The sequence below is a fragment of the Electrophorus electricus genome, chromosome 14 (genome assembly GCF_013358815.1).
Source record: "Electrophorus electricus isolate fEleEle1 chromosome 14, fEleEle1.pri, whole genome shotgun sequence".
Classification (NCBI taxonomy): domain Eukaryota; kingdom Metazoa; phylum Chordata; class Actinopteri; order Gymnotiformes; family Gymnotidae; genus Electrophorus; species Electrophorus electricus.
In genome coordinates, this window is record NC_049548.1 from 17330316 (window position 1) to 17343876 (window position 13561).

Here is a 13561-nt window from a genome sequence, read left to right on the forward strand (position 1 = left end):
AATGCTGATATATTCTTAAACTAAACTGTGACCAGGTTTAGTGTAGATTTGCAGACCTTCAGGTGAAGTTTGCTACACTTTAAAGTATACCAAATGTGCAGCTCATAACATCTTTACAATGCTTGAGCATCAGATGACTGACACCTTTCCTTTAAAAAAAAAAAAATGTTTTTATTGAGTTCTAATAGTTATGATCCATCTACAATAAAACATGCCACAAGACAATTTGAAGCAACTTATTTCACTGCCAGAATGGCAGATCAAAATTTAAACATGCACCCACATGCCTCTCTTCCTAAATTTTCACTTGTTTTGGTAAAAATGATCAGTACAACAGAATTAAACATTACAATCTTACCACAAGCTTCATACAAGTACTTACCACAAGCTTAATTTAGAAACCACATTACTGTTAGCTACAGCTGCCTTCCAAATTTATCAGGCACATTTAACTTGCAAAGCTGGCCATTAGAAACCGGTTATACAGCAAGTCCTAAATGGAAAAGCCTGAGTTTTTGGGCTTTACTATTGGAAATTTTCTATCAGTTTGTAGATAAGATATACTGCACACAACTCATACAATGTTTCCACCGTTTTCTCTGACCTCTTTCTCATGATGCGTGTAGATGTACGTACACAAACTATACATAAACGCACTAACCATTCACTGTGCATTGGCTGGCTGCAGGAGACTGTGAAATAAAACACACTGGGGTCAGCTGAAGCAGGTGAATCACTTCATTACTGATCATACAAGCTGTGACCCGTGGGAAGCAGGCATATCTAAGGAAGTGTCCAGCTTGGGTCCAATCAGATCACGTCTTCTCAAGAGCGCACGCTCTCTCCCTGCGGTTGCCAAGTAAAGCACAGCAAGAATAAAACCCACAGGAGAAGTCGCTTTTTGGACAATGTGTGCCAGTTGGCCGAATTTTTCATGTGCGCACGCTGGTACTTCACTGGGGTCCACAACACGAACGTTAAAAAAGAAAAGCGGAACCATATTTGACAACCCACAAGAACAGAACGTGGGTGTGCAGTTGGAAAAGCAACCCAGTAAATCGCTTTTTGTACACTTGTTTACTGGCAATTTTGAAAAAGCAATTGTGCCATGGTTAGTCAGGACTCAGCAGCGGTTCACTTTTTCTTTGCCTTTGTTCCCTTGGAGGGCTTCTTGCAGTATTTAGCCTCCAGATCGGAGATGAGCGAGTTGAACTCTTTCTCTTTGGACTTCTGCCTTTGCTACAGATAAAGGACAGAAAATGGCAAGCACTCAGTTCAGTTTGAGGTCATAACCTTTGATCTTTATCTATGTTAGTCATGCCAGTCTGTCACCTGTCACAGAGACACATTTTGGTCACCCCCTCCCTCCCAGTTTGGATTTGTCACCTGGATCATGGCCACCAGGTTGTCCTCAGGGTTCAGACCCATCTCTCTCTGCAGAGCTTCCGCCTCCCGCTGCTCCTTCTGTGCCTGACAGAGAGAGAGAGAGCACGCGAGAACGAGAAATATTACACATAAGCAACAAGGATGTTATAAACCTAATCCCCATCTTAACCTCAGAAACGAAACCATCTTTTGCCCATTAAGTTGTAACAAACCAAACAAAGAAACATGTAGCTTTAGTAAAAGCACATTTTGGTGAGTAGTTGTATTCATCCTGACAAGGTAATCTGAATTGATGAATTAGCGCAGCACCAACAGTCAGTACACTTTTCTTCTGAAATTTCAACACCTCCGTCCCAGGTGGGCAGCACACAAACCTTTCTCTTGCGATTGGCCACCTTCCTGCCACTCTCGTGGGTGAAGGCCTGGTAGGCAGGCAGGTCTTGGGCATCAATGGCACGCTGCAGAACAGCGCGGACGCGCGGCTCGTCGGCGTGGCTACAACAGAGCGCCCCCTCCATGATGCGGTCCATGTCCCCTTTGTGTAGCATGTACAGCCTCTGGAGGTCCTGATCCTCCTCCGACGAGCCCTTGTACTGCTTCTCGAAGTCCAGGATGTCCTGCAGCGAGATCTAGCGCAGCCGTGCACGTGGGTCAATGCTGGTGTTAGCACTCAAACCTCATGTCATTGTCTGACGTAACACCTAAGGCCTCTACGTTCGCAGAGGTCAGCCACACGTTCTTACTGGTGCCGCATGTGATCCATTATGGGTCTTTCGTTTTTACATAGTTGCTTATCGTGTACACATACTTTATTCAGTACACATGCCCCCTGTTCAAGTCAGGGTCATACAATGCTAACCCTACGGTAATAATTTATACCCGAGTTAAGGAAGGGAAAGACGGAAAGCAATTAGTAACACAAAATATGTGCTTGAGAAAAAACTATTCCACAACAGCAGCTACAGGTCAGGCTTTCATCATTGCGACTGCATCACTGCAACAACATTTTTGCTTGTTGTTTGCGCGTTATTTGTTCCTATACCAAAAGGCCAGGTGGGGCCCTGTATGTTGGTATTATACCTTTGGGAAGAGCCTTCTCCAGTGGTCCTCCCAGTCCCGCTCTCCACTAAGACAGCCAGACCCTTCATCCACTGTACCCTGCTCGTCGTACACCAACCTCTGCTCCTCGTCACTCAGCACAGCGTACACCTTCCCTACTACCTGTCCAACGACACTATTTAATTCAGAACAAAAGTTGAACACTTGAGAGGCTTCCAAAAAAAAAAGAATGACTCTACCTGAAACTTGGTGGTCGCTTGGGGGTCGCCTGGGGATCTGTCGGGATGCACCTGCAGGGACAGTTTATAATAGCCGCGTCGCAGCTCCCCGTCTGACGCTCCTTTGGGGACGCCGAGCACCTCGTAAAGGTTTGATGTCTGGAAGAGCTCCTCGCACTGTTCCAGTAAACCCATGTCTGCGTACATGACCATATAAAACACACCAGCCATTATAACGCAGGATTAGCTAGTTCTCCGAGCCCTTTAAACTCCTTTCGCACTAAATAAAACAGTTTGAGAGACTGAATCTACAAATTAGCACGCTAGCCAAGTTTCGTCGTAGCAATACTTGCTATCAAAGTTAGCTTACCTATCCGACAATAAGTGGCTAATCAAAAATAAAGACAAATTTAATGAATTTGTCGTTTTTCCCGACAACTTACCTTTAGGCAGGTGGCAGGTAGCAGATATACAAACAGCTAGCTAACGGTAAGCCAACGGCTCTAGTTTACGATAGATGTACACGAGCGAACGAAACAGAAAAGTCGCGGTAAAAAAAAACTCCCGCCAGTACTTGTTCGTACGTCATAAATTCGAGGTTCTTTGTTGTTTACGACGGACGGTTTACAGGCAGCAAAACGTAGTACTGCCACCTACAGGTTATATAAAATATGATTAAAAATATAAGCGATGTTAATACTGAAGGACTATCAAGTTCCAACGATCTTCTGTTACAGTCGAGAGCAATCTGCTTAATCCGGGTAGTGCTGGACAGTAAAGTGAATCACAATCTTGCGCAAACAAAAAAGACTTTTATTTTGATATAACCCAGAGCTAAAATGTCACATGACCTTGTACTTCCCCCAACAGCTACGATTGTTTCCTAAAGTATTTTAACTGTATGTTTGACTACTTACAAAAGCCATTAATGCGGACTCAGCTATTTTAACGTGTGTTCAGTTAAGTATATCAGTAAAAATTTAAAGGATCGAGCACTTGGTGCAAGTCTTTCGGCGGTGGCAGAATGTCGCACTGCGTTGCTTTGCAAACACACCTGGCTTCGGTCGTGGAGGCATTAATCCACGCGGCAGTTGCGGAAATGTGCAAACTTGTCGAGGAAAGCACTGACTTTGTTTTAAGACTCGAACAAAACGAAAACGAGGAGTTAAAAGCGAAGATGCGAAAGGAAAACGACCAAAGAATGGTAGGTTCAAGAGTTCGCTGGGATGGCGATTGTAGGCCTGAATGCCGAAACATGGCGACTTTCAAAATACGTGAAAGCCACCCTAAGTGCAGATGAGCACATACTATAAAGATCTGCACCCTTTCTGCGCAGGTCTGTGTGGACATTTAACGCATTTGCGTCCATTTAGCTTTTAACCATCCGAGTTGTTCGTCCAGTACTAGATTGTTTTTTGATTGTTCATTGTAGCTACCCGTTAGTCAGGAAAATTGTACAGGTTCGCTTTTCACCCCAGTGTGTTTGCTTTGTTTTCAGAGACATGTATCAACGGCTGGATACTGGGCTGTTAAACGCATAAATAATGCGTTTTAAGAATGAGATGTTGAATTCAGTGAAGAAGCAACCAAGCAGAGGCTTTCAAATAGCATGTGTCCCAATCTAACGATTTCATAATACGTATATCCAGTCACCAGAACGGGAATTTAAAACCGGAAAGCAGCATGAGGAAAAGTGGAAAGGGTACAGTGAACATGAAAATGGGAGATCAGCTGGCATGAAATGTTCAGATATCAGCGTTTTATTTCACACCCGTCAATTGCTGGGCCTTCTACACTTTGCAGGAGAAAAGCCTTTTTAAACTGTGATTAAGTCCTGAGCCAGTAAAATAGCCTTTGAACTTTTAGTATGGTACAATAAATGCTTAATTGGAAGAACTAATAAACTAAGGATGTTTCTAACATGTGAAATGCTCACATAGGTCAAACATGCCACCAGGAATGACAAACAAAACTAAACTACTAACGTTCACACTCAAACCAAAGGATGACTACGCACTAAATGACACCTGCCGGCCATGGAACAGCATTGGTTCTCTCTGTAAATGGTGTGTCTATAAAACTGACACAGGAAACGCCGTTAATTGCTAAGAAAGTGGGAGTTTTGCTTCCAGATGGTGTTCTTGGGTGTTTGCTTGGTGTGTTTTAATATTTTCTGTGAAGGACAATTGAATATTGTCATTATTTAGAATGGAAACAAATCTTTTAATTCCGACAGAAGCAGTTTGCATCAATCATGGAAGTCCTGGGCAACGAGGCACTGGGAAGAGTCATCAAGCTCGTGGATGAGACCAAGTTTCTGTTGGATCTGGAATGCAAGACATTTTCCGGCAAAAGGGCGCGGCACCCGGGAAGCTTCTTAAACATCCTGTCGGCAGGAGGCCTGGGTAAGCGGCTCCTGTGGGGCTGTTTGTGTTCATTCCCGCCGGTTCTGCCTGTGTGGCTCTTTCTGTTGAAGGTTGCAACATCCTTTTGTTTTGCCTTGTCTTCTTATGCTCAAATTTCAGAGGAAGAACATTCCTATGACGGATGTGGAAGAAACTCTGAGGCAAGAACCATAATGGAGGTCGGCTACCGTGTGTGGATATTCGTGTGTTGTTTGTTGAAATAGTTACAGGTATTCGATGTAGGGAGCAGTTCAGCATTTGAACAAACAGGCTTCAGATGTGTGAGTGACGGCTAACTTTTTTTTTTTTTTTTTAAACAGTTTCCCCTGTCATTGGCCAGTAAGGTCACAGACTCCTCTCACACCTGCTGCAATATTCTGGAGATCAGCCATTTAGCGCAGTTTTCATTAGCCTCCATCTTAGTTCATGTCTAAAAGGGAAGTGATTATGTCTAAAGAGTGGGGGGGACTGGCAAAAATGGAGAATTATTTTAAATAGGCTTAGGCTACATGAATTGCATCATATGTGGTATTGTTTATAAAGCTTAATTTTTTTGCCTGATCAAAAATAAATAAGTAAATTAAATAAAAACAACCTCAAGTCCATTAGGTGTCACTGTAGAGTGACTCCATTTCTCTCAGACTGCAGACACAGAGTCTCAGCGTCCCGAGTCTCCCTTCACCCTGGCTGTGTCGATCAAAGATGAGTTTGGAAACATTGACTTGAAGTCCATTATTGTGGGTGAGTTTGGTATATTTAGAAAGTTGTTACTTTTTCAGATTGCAAAGCGCTACATCATTATAAACCACATTGGTCTCCTGAGTTCATATGCGACAAGGAATCGTTTGAGTTACTTTATCTTGGGTTCTTTTGGTTTAATTTCACGTGTATGTCCGTCTGCCACAATAAAGCCTGAAGTTGTTTCCCAAGAGGCTCTTGGCCCCTTTATGCCTGTTTACACAGTGACGGAGGCCATTTGAAGAGACTGAAAGCAACTTTTGAATGACGTGACTAGTCAATGTGACTGTAATCCATGTCTGTTTGCACTCCCTGCAGATCACTTTGGCCTTGGTTCAGGGGAAGGGGGAGCACAAGGAGAGGGTGCTGAGGGCAGTCAGGATCCCATAAGCCTCGGAGGAAGGAGATCCTTCATATGTTCGGAGTGCGGGAGAAGTTTCTCCACCCTGAGTAACCTGAAGTCGCACCAGCGCATTCACACGGGTGAGAAGCCTTTCGGCTGTGTGCTCTGCGGCAAGGCGTTTGCGCACAAGCAGAGCCTCGCGGACCACCACCGCGTGCACACGGGCGACAAGCCGTTCGTCTGCCAGGTGTGCGGCAAGTGCTTCGGCAAGGCCGCGCACCTCAGGACGCACGAGATCATCCACACGGGCGAGAAGCCGTTCGCCTGCGACGTGTGTGGCAAAAAGTTCAACATCGCGCAGAACCTAGCACGCCACCAGCACACGCACACGGGCCAGAAGAGCTTTACGTGCGCCGTGTGCCACAAGAGCTTCACGCGCGCCAAGACGCTGCTCACGCACCACCTGATCCACACGGGCCAGAAGCCACACACGTGCGCTGTCTGCGGCAAGGCCTTCCGGCACGTGGTCAACCTGCGCAACCACGAGCGCATCCACACGGACGCGAGGCCGTACACCTGCGAGCTGTGCGGCAAGACGTTCCGGCAGGCGGTCAACCTCAAGATCCACCGGCGCATCCACACGGGCGAGAAGCCCTTCACGTGCAAGGACTGCGGCAAGAGTTTCAGCCAGCAGAGCAGCCTGATCTCGCACGGGCGCACGCACTCGGACCTCAAGCCCTTCGGCTGCCGCTACTGTGACAAGTGGTTTAACAACTCCAACAGCCTGAAGCTGCACGAGCGCGTGCATACGGGCGAGAAGCCCTACAGCTGCGAGTACTGTGGCAAACGCTTCAGCCAGGGCAGCCACCTGCGCACGCACAAACGACACATCCACGGCGGTGGCAAGCAGTACATCTGCGACAAGTGCGGCAAGCGCTACGCCGACCCGCGCAACCTCAAGCTGCATAAGTGTGTGTATGCCTGAACGGTGCCCTGAGGGAGAGGCTGATGGGAATCATAGGACATGGCTAAGCCTTTCACCAGGATGTGTGTTGCTATCTTGGCTCAAATTCAGGGCAGCAGTCTGCACTAATGCAGTTTGTACTGAATATAGATAAGAATAGAAAGTATTTCTCAAGTTTTTATAATGTATATCTTGTCTAAAAGAAAAATAGATTGATTTTGTATTATTCTTCAGAAAAGATTTCCAAAGAGCTATTTTTAAGTATGTTAGGCTGATCGAAAGTGCATCACACTATTCCCTGTCTGTCTGTGATTGCTGCATTTGAGCCCAAAGCACATGTGAAGTACCAAGCAGCTGCGTGATGCTAACATGGTGCCTCCTCTTGTAAAAATCCTGTCTCTCACCACAGGCTGTTTATAAACTGCGTGACTTTCCCAGTAGCCAAGCTGTTTCATTTTTTTTTTCTCCTTTTGTCCCTCTTTCTCTCGTATGAATAAACCTCGAACATTTTACTCAACTGCGTTTTGTCTTTTTTTAAAAAAATGTTTTTTTTTTACCCCAATTGATCTTGCGATAAATCGTCCCATCACGAAGGGACTTTCGGGACTCTCAGCAGGGGGCGCTGTTGTTGTTGTTGTGGTGGTTGTTGTTGAGGGGGGGCACAGTGACGTCAGTGTCAGCTGTTCTCTGGTGTGATTCAGGGAAAATCACCACAGTCTCACACCGGTCAGGCACTGGAGCTCTCGGCTAATATATCAGCTTGACATTATCGATCTGAATGATTATGCGTTAAAAAATGTCTACATAAATGCGTAGTTACAGTGACAGAGCAGTCGGGGTCCGCTGGCTGCTTTAGCTCAAGAGGTAAGCTTGGAGGGCTAGGCTAGCTTGTCAGCATGTTTGCGTTGTGACCCCCGCGGATTTGATTTGGACGCACCGGCTGGCTCGGTGCCCTTTCAGTCGGATAAAGCAGATAAAGCCGGTTTTCTGACAAGGTATGGGGATGATTATACCTATCGTACTCGTTTATGAAACTAAGTGCTTGGTTTTAGGTTAGGACTCGTGTGTTCGTGTCGGCCCACGCTTTGTTTACATGCGCTCGCCAACGTTGCATTGTAACTGTTATTTCCAATGTTTACAAAACCTTCAGGTACAGCATTGCAAGTTTCCAGAAAGCTGGAGTTCTCTGACAGTATTTTCTGCAGATAATATGTTTTTTTGGTACTGTGCCTATCATTTACTGGTATGATCTATTTACTGGTTAAAAGGCGTTTTACTTGACTATCACTTGACAGAAATCCCTGGGTGAAGCCTTGCTGCTATGACCCACATTTATATTTAATGTAGATTCGGGAATTGGAGGTTGATGGATTGTTTCAGTTGAAATAGGTACCTGAAAGTTTCGAATTCAACCTCCATGTCCAAAAACAGCACTGAGGGGGGAATAATTCTCCCGGGAATATATAGGTTAGCTCTGACACAATTTCTTTCCGATAACGCCGGATGTCAGTAGCTAGGTTGGCTTCTTTAGCAGCTAGCTTTGGTGGCCTGCCGTTGTAAAGGGGGTCTGTGTGTATTCCTGAATGGGATTCCAGGAATACTTTAAAATTATAGGTGTCACTCATCCCTCAGGCTCCGGCTTATAGAGCCATTACTGTGCTTAGTCATTAAATGTGATGTCGCTGTACGGGAGCAAATGGTAGCGCCATACGATCGTCCTGTGAAACACACTCCCTTCTCCTTATTTGTGTGGCCCATGTTCCTTACACAGCCTCCTGATTGCTGTAGTCCTTATCTCAGAAGTGTGAGAAGGCAGTGAGTTACCGTGAGCACGTCCTTTCTTTAACTCATAGTCTTTACGTCTGCATTGCCTTTGTTCGGGAACGGACAGAAGGAAGACGAGTGCCAGCCCTGGCCTGTGAAGGTCACAAACTGTACAGGGGCTTGGAAATGGGCCGACGAGTTCCCTAGTGTGTCTTTTTAACAGTTGTGAAAGGATTAAGTTTCTTCACCACACATTCTAGCAAGATTAGTCGCCAGATAGTTAATGCTGCCACAGTAGAGTTCCGCGTCATAAACATACACTTACTTCATAGGTATCATGCTTGTAGATAAACTTTTACTTAATATGTCTCCTGGGAAAAACTCCAAAGATATTGCAGAATATTCATTTAATGATTTTGCTTCTTCTTTCATGGTTTCCATATTCCTCTGCATTTCATCTGTGGCTTTTTGTAGTGTCTGATCTGCCCAGATCACTCATATTCTGGTTTCTCTGGGTGTGGTTTGTGTGTGTAAGTGTACGTATGTCAGTGTGGGTGTGTGTGTGTGTGTGTCTTGTGGTCTGGGCAACCCGGGGTTAGTCTGAGCACGATGAGAAACTATTGCTGATCACCTAGCTGTGCTCCTGAAGTTGGGTATTTCAGAGACTAAGCAGACATGTCTTCTCAGCCAGTTATGCTTCACCCAACTCACCTTCTCCACACTTGGGATGTTCTGTTGGAGTAGAGCCGGGATTCATACACCCATGCTGCCCATATTGTCCTTTTAACTAAGCATACACACCGGCCTGGAGAGCCTCTGTAATGTTCAGGCCAAAGTCTGTCTGAGCCTCCGTGGAATGCCCACTCAGACGTATGTACTACTACAACAGACTGTCTTTGTCACTTCATGCTTTTTCTGCCATCTGAGAAGGTAACCCCCCCCCCCATACGTGTCATGGGATCGAACTTGAGTGTGTTTGGCAGCTCCGAGCAGGAGCCTGGGCTAGCAACGAGGTGGCCTTGCGACGACGAGGAGACGAGGCTCTTTGAGCATGTGCGGGGCAAGCTGACTCCCTCTCCCTGGACAACAGCCACATTGTGTTTGGTGAGGCTACAATGATCACACTGGGCCTTCTGAGGTCCCGGATTGATGGAGACACGATGGGGTTGGAACAGAGCCGTGGAGGTTTAGAGCTCAGCGATGCTCTTCATCAGCATCTTAATGCATCAGAGCTGGTAACGCTGGGAAGATGTACACAATTTAATAACGATGATCAAAGAAGTAATAGTCAATGTTATCATCATCACTTAAATAGTGCTTTTTTCAATTTTAGTTTCTAGATCTCAAGGATGATGACATGTTAATAAAATAACAAAACAGTACTTCAAAATATAAAAATGGAAAAGAATAAACAGGCCTAAATAATGTCAAATGCCTGCGATCGTGTTTCTGCCAGTTCTTTGTGTTCGTGAAACTTGAACCATGTCACTGGTGTAATGAACACTCCTGAGATGCTAAAGGTGAGTTTGATGGTGTGCTGTGAAGGATCACATCTCCACTACCTACACAGTATTGGAAGTGGTGTGATAAAACTGTGGTATATTGTGGTATATTGATCCAAGCGCAGGTGACCATAAAGGACACTTGATCTTCTCATAGAAAATATTCTACACTCCTGAGTGTGCCTCAAAATGTCTGTTATTGCAGTTATCCAGTTGTTTTCTGGTGTTCTCTTTATTTTCTTTGGCTGAGAAAGCTAGAGTAAATTTTAGCAAGTCAGTTACTGTGGGACTTTCTTAGGGTCGAGATTTTCTTGACCTGTTAACATTTTTTTAGGCTACTATAGGCTACATGAAATATGGCCACATGACATTTTCTAATGTTATTAGTAAGCAAAAACTTGTACACCACGAATAGTGAACAATATGGATGACAAGCTAATTATCTTGAACAATATGTGTTTTGTTAAGCCATCAAAATAACTGCAGAGAATAAGGTCCCTCTTCCTGGTCAACCATTACAATGTGACTGCAAATCATGGACTCTTCCGTCTGTCACGAGTACACTATAGAACATATAATATGGCAGATTTATTTCCTGATGCATGCTCCTTGGGTTAGAGAACTGTATTAAGACCGTCTTACCCCACACCTCAGTGGCCAGCGTGAGCCGATCACTTACGGTTTCAGGTGAAGGTGACATGAACTAGCACCATCTGCTAGCATGGAGAGCTTCTCCTGCATAGTTTAAAGAGAAATGTACTTAAAGTTCACTTTGTGTGTGGCGGAGCCAGCTCAGTGATTGATTGGAAAAGTTGATTTGGCCAGATGCTAGCATTTCTGCAGGATGCTCTGCAGTGACCTTGTGAGCTTGACCATCTGTGCGCACAGACAGCTAATATGATGATGCCCCTCCTTTTCTTTTTGCTTTTTAGTTGAGCTAGTGTTTGCTTTCTTAGCTCAGTAATGCTCATCTCCACTCCAGACCTCCTGTTTTATAGTAGCCCAGGTGCGTCTCCTCGGAAAGGTGCTGAGTCAAACCGTGACCGTATGCTTTCCGCTACACCTTATGTTCCATTGTTCAACTGCTGATCAATATGAATTAGTTTTTTGTTTTTCTCTCTCTCTTAATTTATTGCGTGCTCTTATGAGTAAGACTACCAGTACCAATTACCAGCAGGACTGTTGCTGCTGGGTTGTTCAGACTGAGATCTGCCTCCCACAGAGATAAATTAGGCTTGTGCCTGTTTGTATATCACAAACTGTTACTGCCTAGTGGGGAGAAATAGGGTTATTTCTTTATACCGTCATATTGGAGGGCTTTAAATAGAATCGATCTTATAATTAGGCCATGTTGTACAATTTTTATACATTTTTTGGCTTTCTTTACCTTCTGTTCCCGGAAATCGAAGTTATAAGAAATGTGAAATGACGTCTTGCAGTATGTCATTAATTCATGAACTAATCTAAGGATTAATTACTTACTTTGTCATAAGAATGTGCTTTATTAAAATTTTAGCTGCTATTCATCATTAGGTAACACCATATGGGTATTTATTTGCCAACATCTAAGGACTAATAACTTTAATTTGACCTAAACCTAATGCTGATATTTCTCGCTAACAAAAGTATAGGAGAAGTGTCACTGAATACACTGAAATGGGAGCATTTCACCTACTTCAATTAGGGAGGGGCAAGAGAAATTTTTTTTATGGGCCAAACAATAATTTCAGTTTCACAGATGTTTAATTAGGTGGGTGATGCCAGAATGGTGCTGCATGATGGATCCATCGATGCCGTGGGTTGCTAGTGGTTCTCTCAGAGCCATCAGCTGTCCTTCTCCCCAGAGTCACGGCAGGGACAGACACAAACTCCTCATGAAATATTAACCTCACTGCTCTCCTCAGAGTGGCAGGCATCTGGCAGCTTGATGAGCCATGCGTGAAGCCGCATGCCCCGCTGTGTGGAGCTGCAGGGTCCTATTGTCCGCTTTTTATGATGAACTAACGCTTGGTCTGCTAAGGATAATACTACAACAACAAACCATGAAGTGCAATGGTTATTTTCCACACGCTAGAACTAGAACATCAGCTTTTAAAAGGAAGTGTGCCTTACTGATCGCTGTCACAGGTAAAATGATACCCTTGTGCAGTACGGATCACTATTAATGTGAATTTGCTCAAGCCAGATGTTAAAATCTTTTTTCACGGTCTGATTTCTTTCAGATATCCTAAAATGTACATGGCTAATTTGAAGATTTACCATATAGATTTACTGCAGCGTTTTACATGCTTCCGTCTCAGAACGGTTGTTCATTTACTTCAGCTTTGAGACCTGTTGTGACAGAACAATGTAGTGTTTACGCCTCATTCACTACCGCATAATCTCCACCCATACAGCTCCACCCTTAACTCCATCCCCAGCCCCGAGCTCAACCCCATGACTGGCACACAGCCCAGACCCTTTCCACTGCTATAAGTATATATCTAACCTCTTCCAGCTAATTGAACGTTAGAAGGTCTATAAACATAGTTTGCATTGCTTTCAGCTGCATGCTGGTGCTCCTGAAAAGAGACTTCCACATTACTAACAGGTGACCATGCCTGGTGACACCTGGGAAGACAATGAGTCACCAGGGTGGTTGTTTTGTTCGAGTTTGTGGAGATTTTTTTTTTACAAGGCATTTCTCTGTGATGTTCCATCTCTCCGTGTCCATCCTCTGCTCTCGTGGGAGTGGCTGAACTCTGTGCCACTCGGTAATCATAGGCGTGGCTCCAGATCCACTCGGATGGCAAACACCAGGCTGCACCTGCTCGTCCCTTTGGGACCACACCTCGCGACGGCGAGGAAAGTGAACAGACAACAGGTGCACGGGGTTTCTCTTTACAAACCTTTAGCAGGTGCTTCTTGAACGTCAGGGTTCGCGCGAAAATGAGCAAAGCTGCACTGTTTGCACTTGCTTTGTTCCAGATTTGCACTGGGGGGGCGGGGGGCTGAACCGGCTGCGGAGAGAGAGGAATGTCCTTTTCCCAAGCCTGTCTATAGTGCTGCTCGGTCTGATTCGGTTTACTGGGCTCGGTGACTGACACATTCGAAGAGGCATGCATGGAGCGACTCTTGTGAGAGATGCCTTTGAGAGCATCTGCTGTCTGCGCATTCCCCACAGTTTCAGTCTGGAATGGAGG

The 13561-nt window shown here is 45.0% G+C and overlaps 3 protein-coding genes across 13 annotated transcripts in view; 2 read left to right on the forward strand and 1 right to left on the reverse strand.

The window, feature by feature from the left end:
- Nucleotides 1-150: 150 nt before the first annotated feature.
- dnajc9 (DnaJ (Hsp40) homolog, subfamily C, member 9) lies at nt 151-3800 on the reverse strand. Of its 2 annotated transcripts, none has more exons than XM_027026175.2 (6): nt 3718-3800; nt 2685-2860; nt 2467-2607; nt 1761-2015; nt 1387-1470; nt 151-1239 (listed from the first exon to the last, which is right to left on the reverse strand). In XM_027026175.2, exons 1-6 carry the CDS (start codon nt 3737-3739, stop codon nt 1135-1137), a joined length of 783 nt encoding a protein of 260 aa, XP_026881976.2. In that variant the 5' UTR covers nt 3740-3800; the 3' UTR covers nt 151-1134. The 2 variants fall into 2 exon arrangements, with proteins under 2 accessions (XP_026881976.2, XP_026881978.2); XM_027026177.2 differs by lacking the exon at nt 3718-3800 and adding an exon at nt 3107-3250.
- On the forward strand, nt 3397-7625 carry si:ch211-207i20.2 (uncharacterized protein LOC568537 homolog). 9 transcript variants are annotated; one of them, XM_035533274.1, is made up of 6 exons: nt 3775-3867; nt 4162-4729; nt 4900-5068; nt 5189-5247; nt 5710-5809; nt 6125-7625. In XM_035533274.1, exons 2-6 carry the CDS (start codon nt 4727-4729, stop codon nt 7132-7134), a joined length of 1341 nt encoding a protein of 446 aa, XP_035389167.1. In that variant the 5' UTR covers nt 3775-3867; nt 4162-4726; the 3' UTR covers nt 7135-7625. The 9 variants fall into 9 exon arrangements, with proteins under 9 accessions (XP_026881969.1, XP_026881971.1, XP_026881970.1 ...); XM_027026171.2 differs by lacking the exon at nt 3775-3867 and having other exon boundaries at nt 4053-4365; nt 4604-4729; XM_027026168.2 differs by lacking the exon at nt 4162-4729 and having other exon boundaries at nt 3397-3867.
- Nucleotides 7626-7809: 184 nt separating this feature from the next.
- Nucleotides 7810-13561, forward strand: part of ccser2b (coiled-coil serine-rich protein 2b) — a 38975-nt gene continuing 33223 nt past the window's right edge. For both annotated transcript variants that reach the window (XM_035533780.1, XM_035533781.1), the window contains exon 1: nt 7810-8108. The gene's annotated coding sequence lies outside the window, so the exon portion shown is untranslated. The remainder of the gene's footprint in view (nt 8109-13561) is intronic.

Bases quoted from the DNA above. Each gene is read 5' to 3' on its own strand.
- dnajc9 (XM_027026175.2), bottom strand. From the start codon at position 3,739: ATGCCTCCACGACCGAAGCCAG. The intron at 2,861-3,717 runs GTGTGTTTGCAA...TCATGTACGCAG, and splicing joins GCCTCCACGACCGAAGCCAG to ACATGGGTTTACTGGAACAG. The intron at 2,608-2,684 runs GTAGAGTCATTC...GTCGTTGGACAG, and splicing joins AAGCGACCACCAAGTTTCAG to GTAGTAGGGAAGGTGTACGC.
- si:ch211-207i20.2 (XM_027026168.2), top strand. From the start codon at position 3,688: ATGTCGCACTGCGTTGCTTTGCAAACACACCTGGCTTCGGTCGTGGAG. The intron at 3,868-4,899 runs GTAGGTTCAAGA...TAATTCCGACAG, and splicing joins AGGAAAACGACCAAAGAATG to AAGCAGTTTGCATCAATCAT. The intron at 5,069-5,188 runs GTAAGCGGCTCC...CTCAAATTTCAG, and splicing joins CCTGTCGGCAGGAGGCCTGG to AGGAAGAACATTCCTATGAC.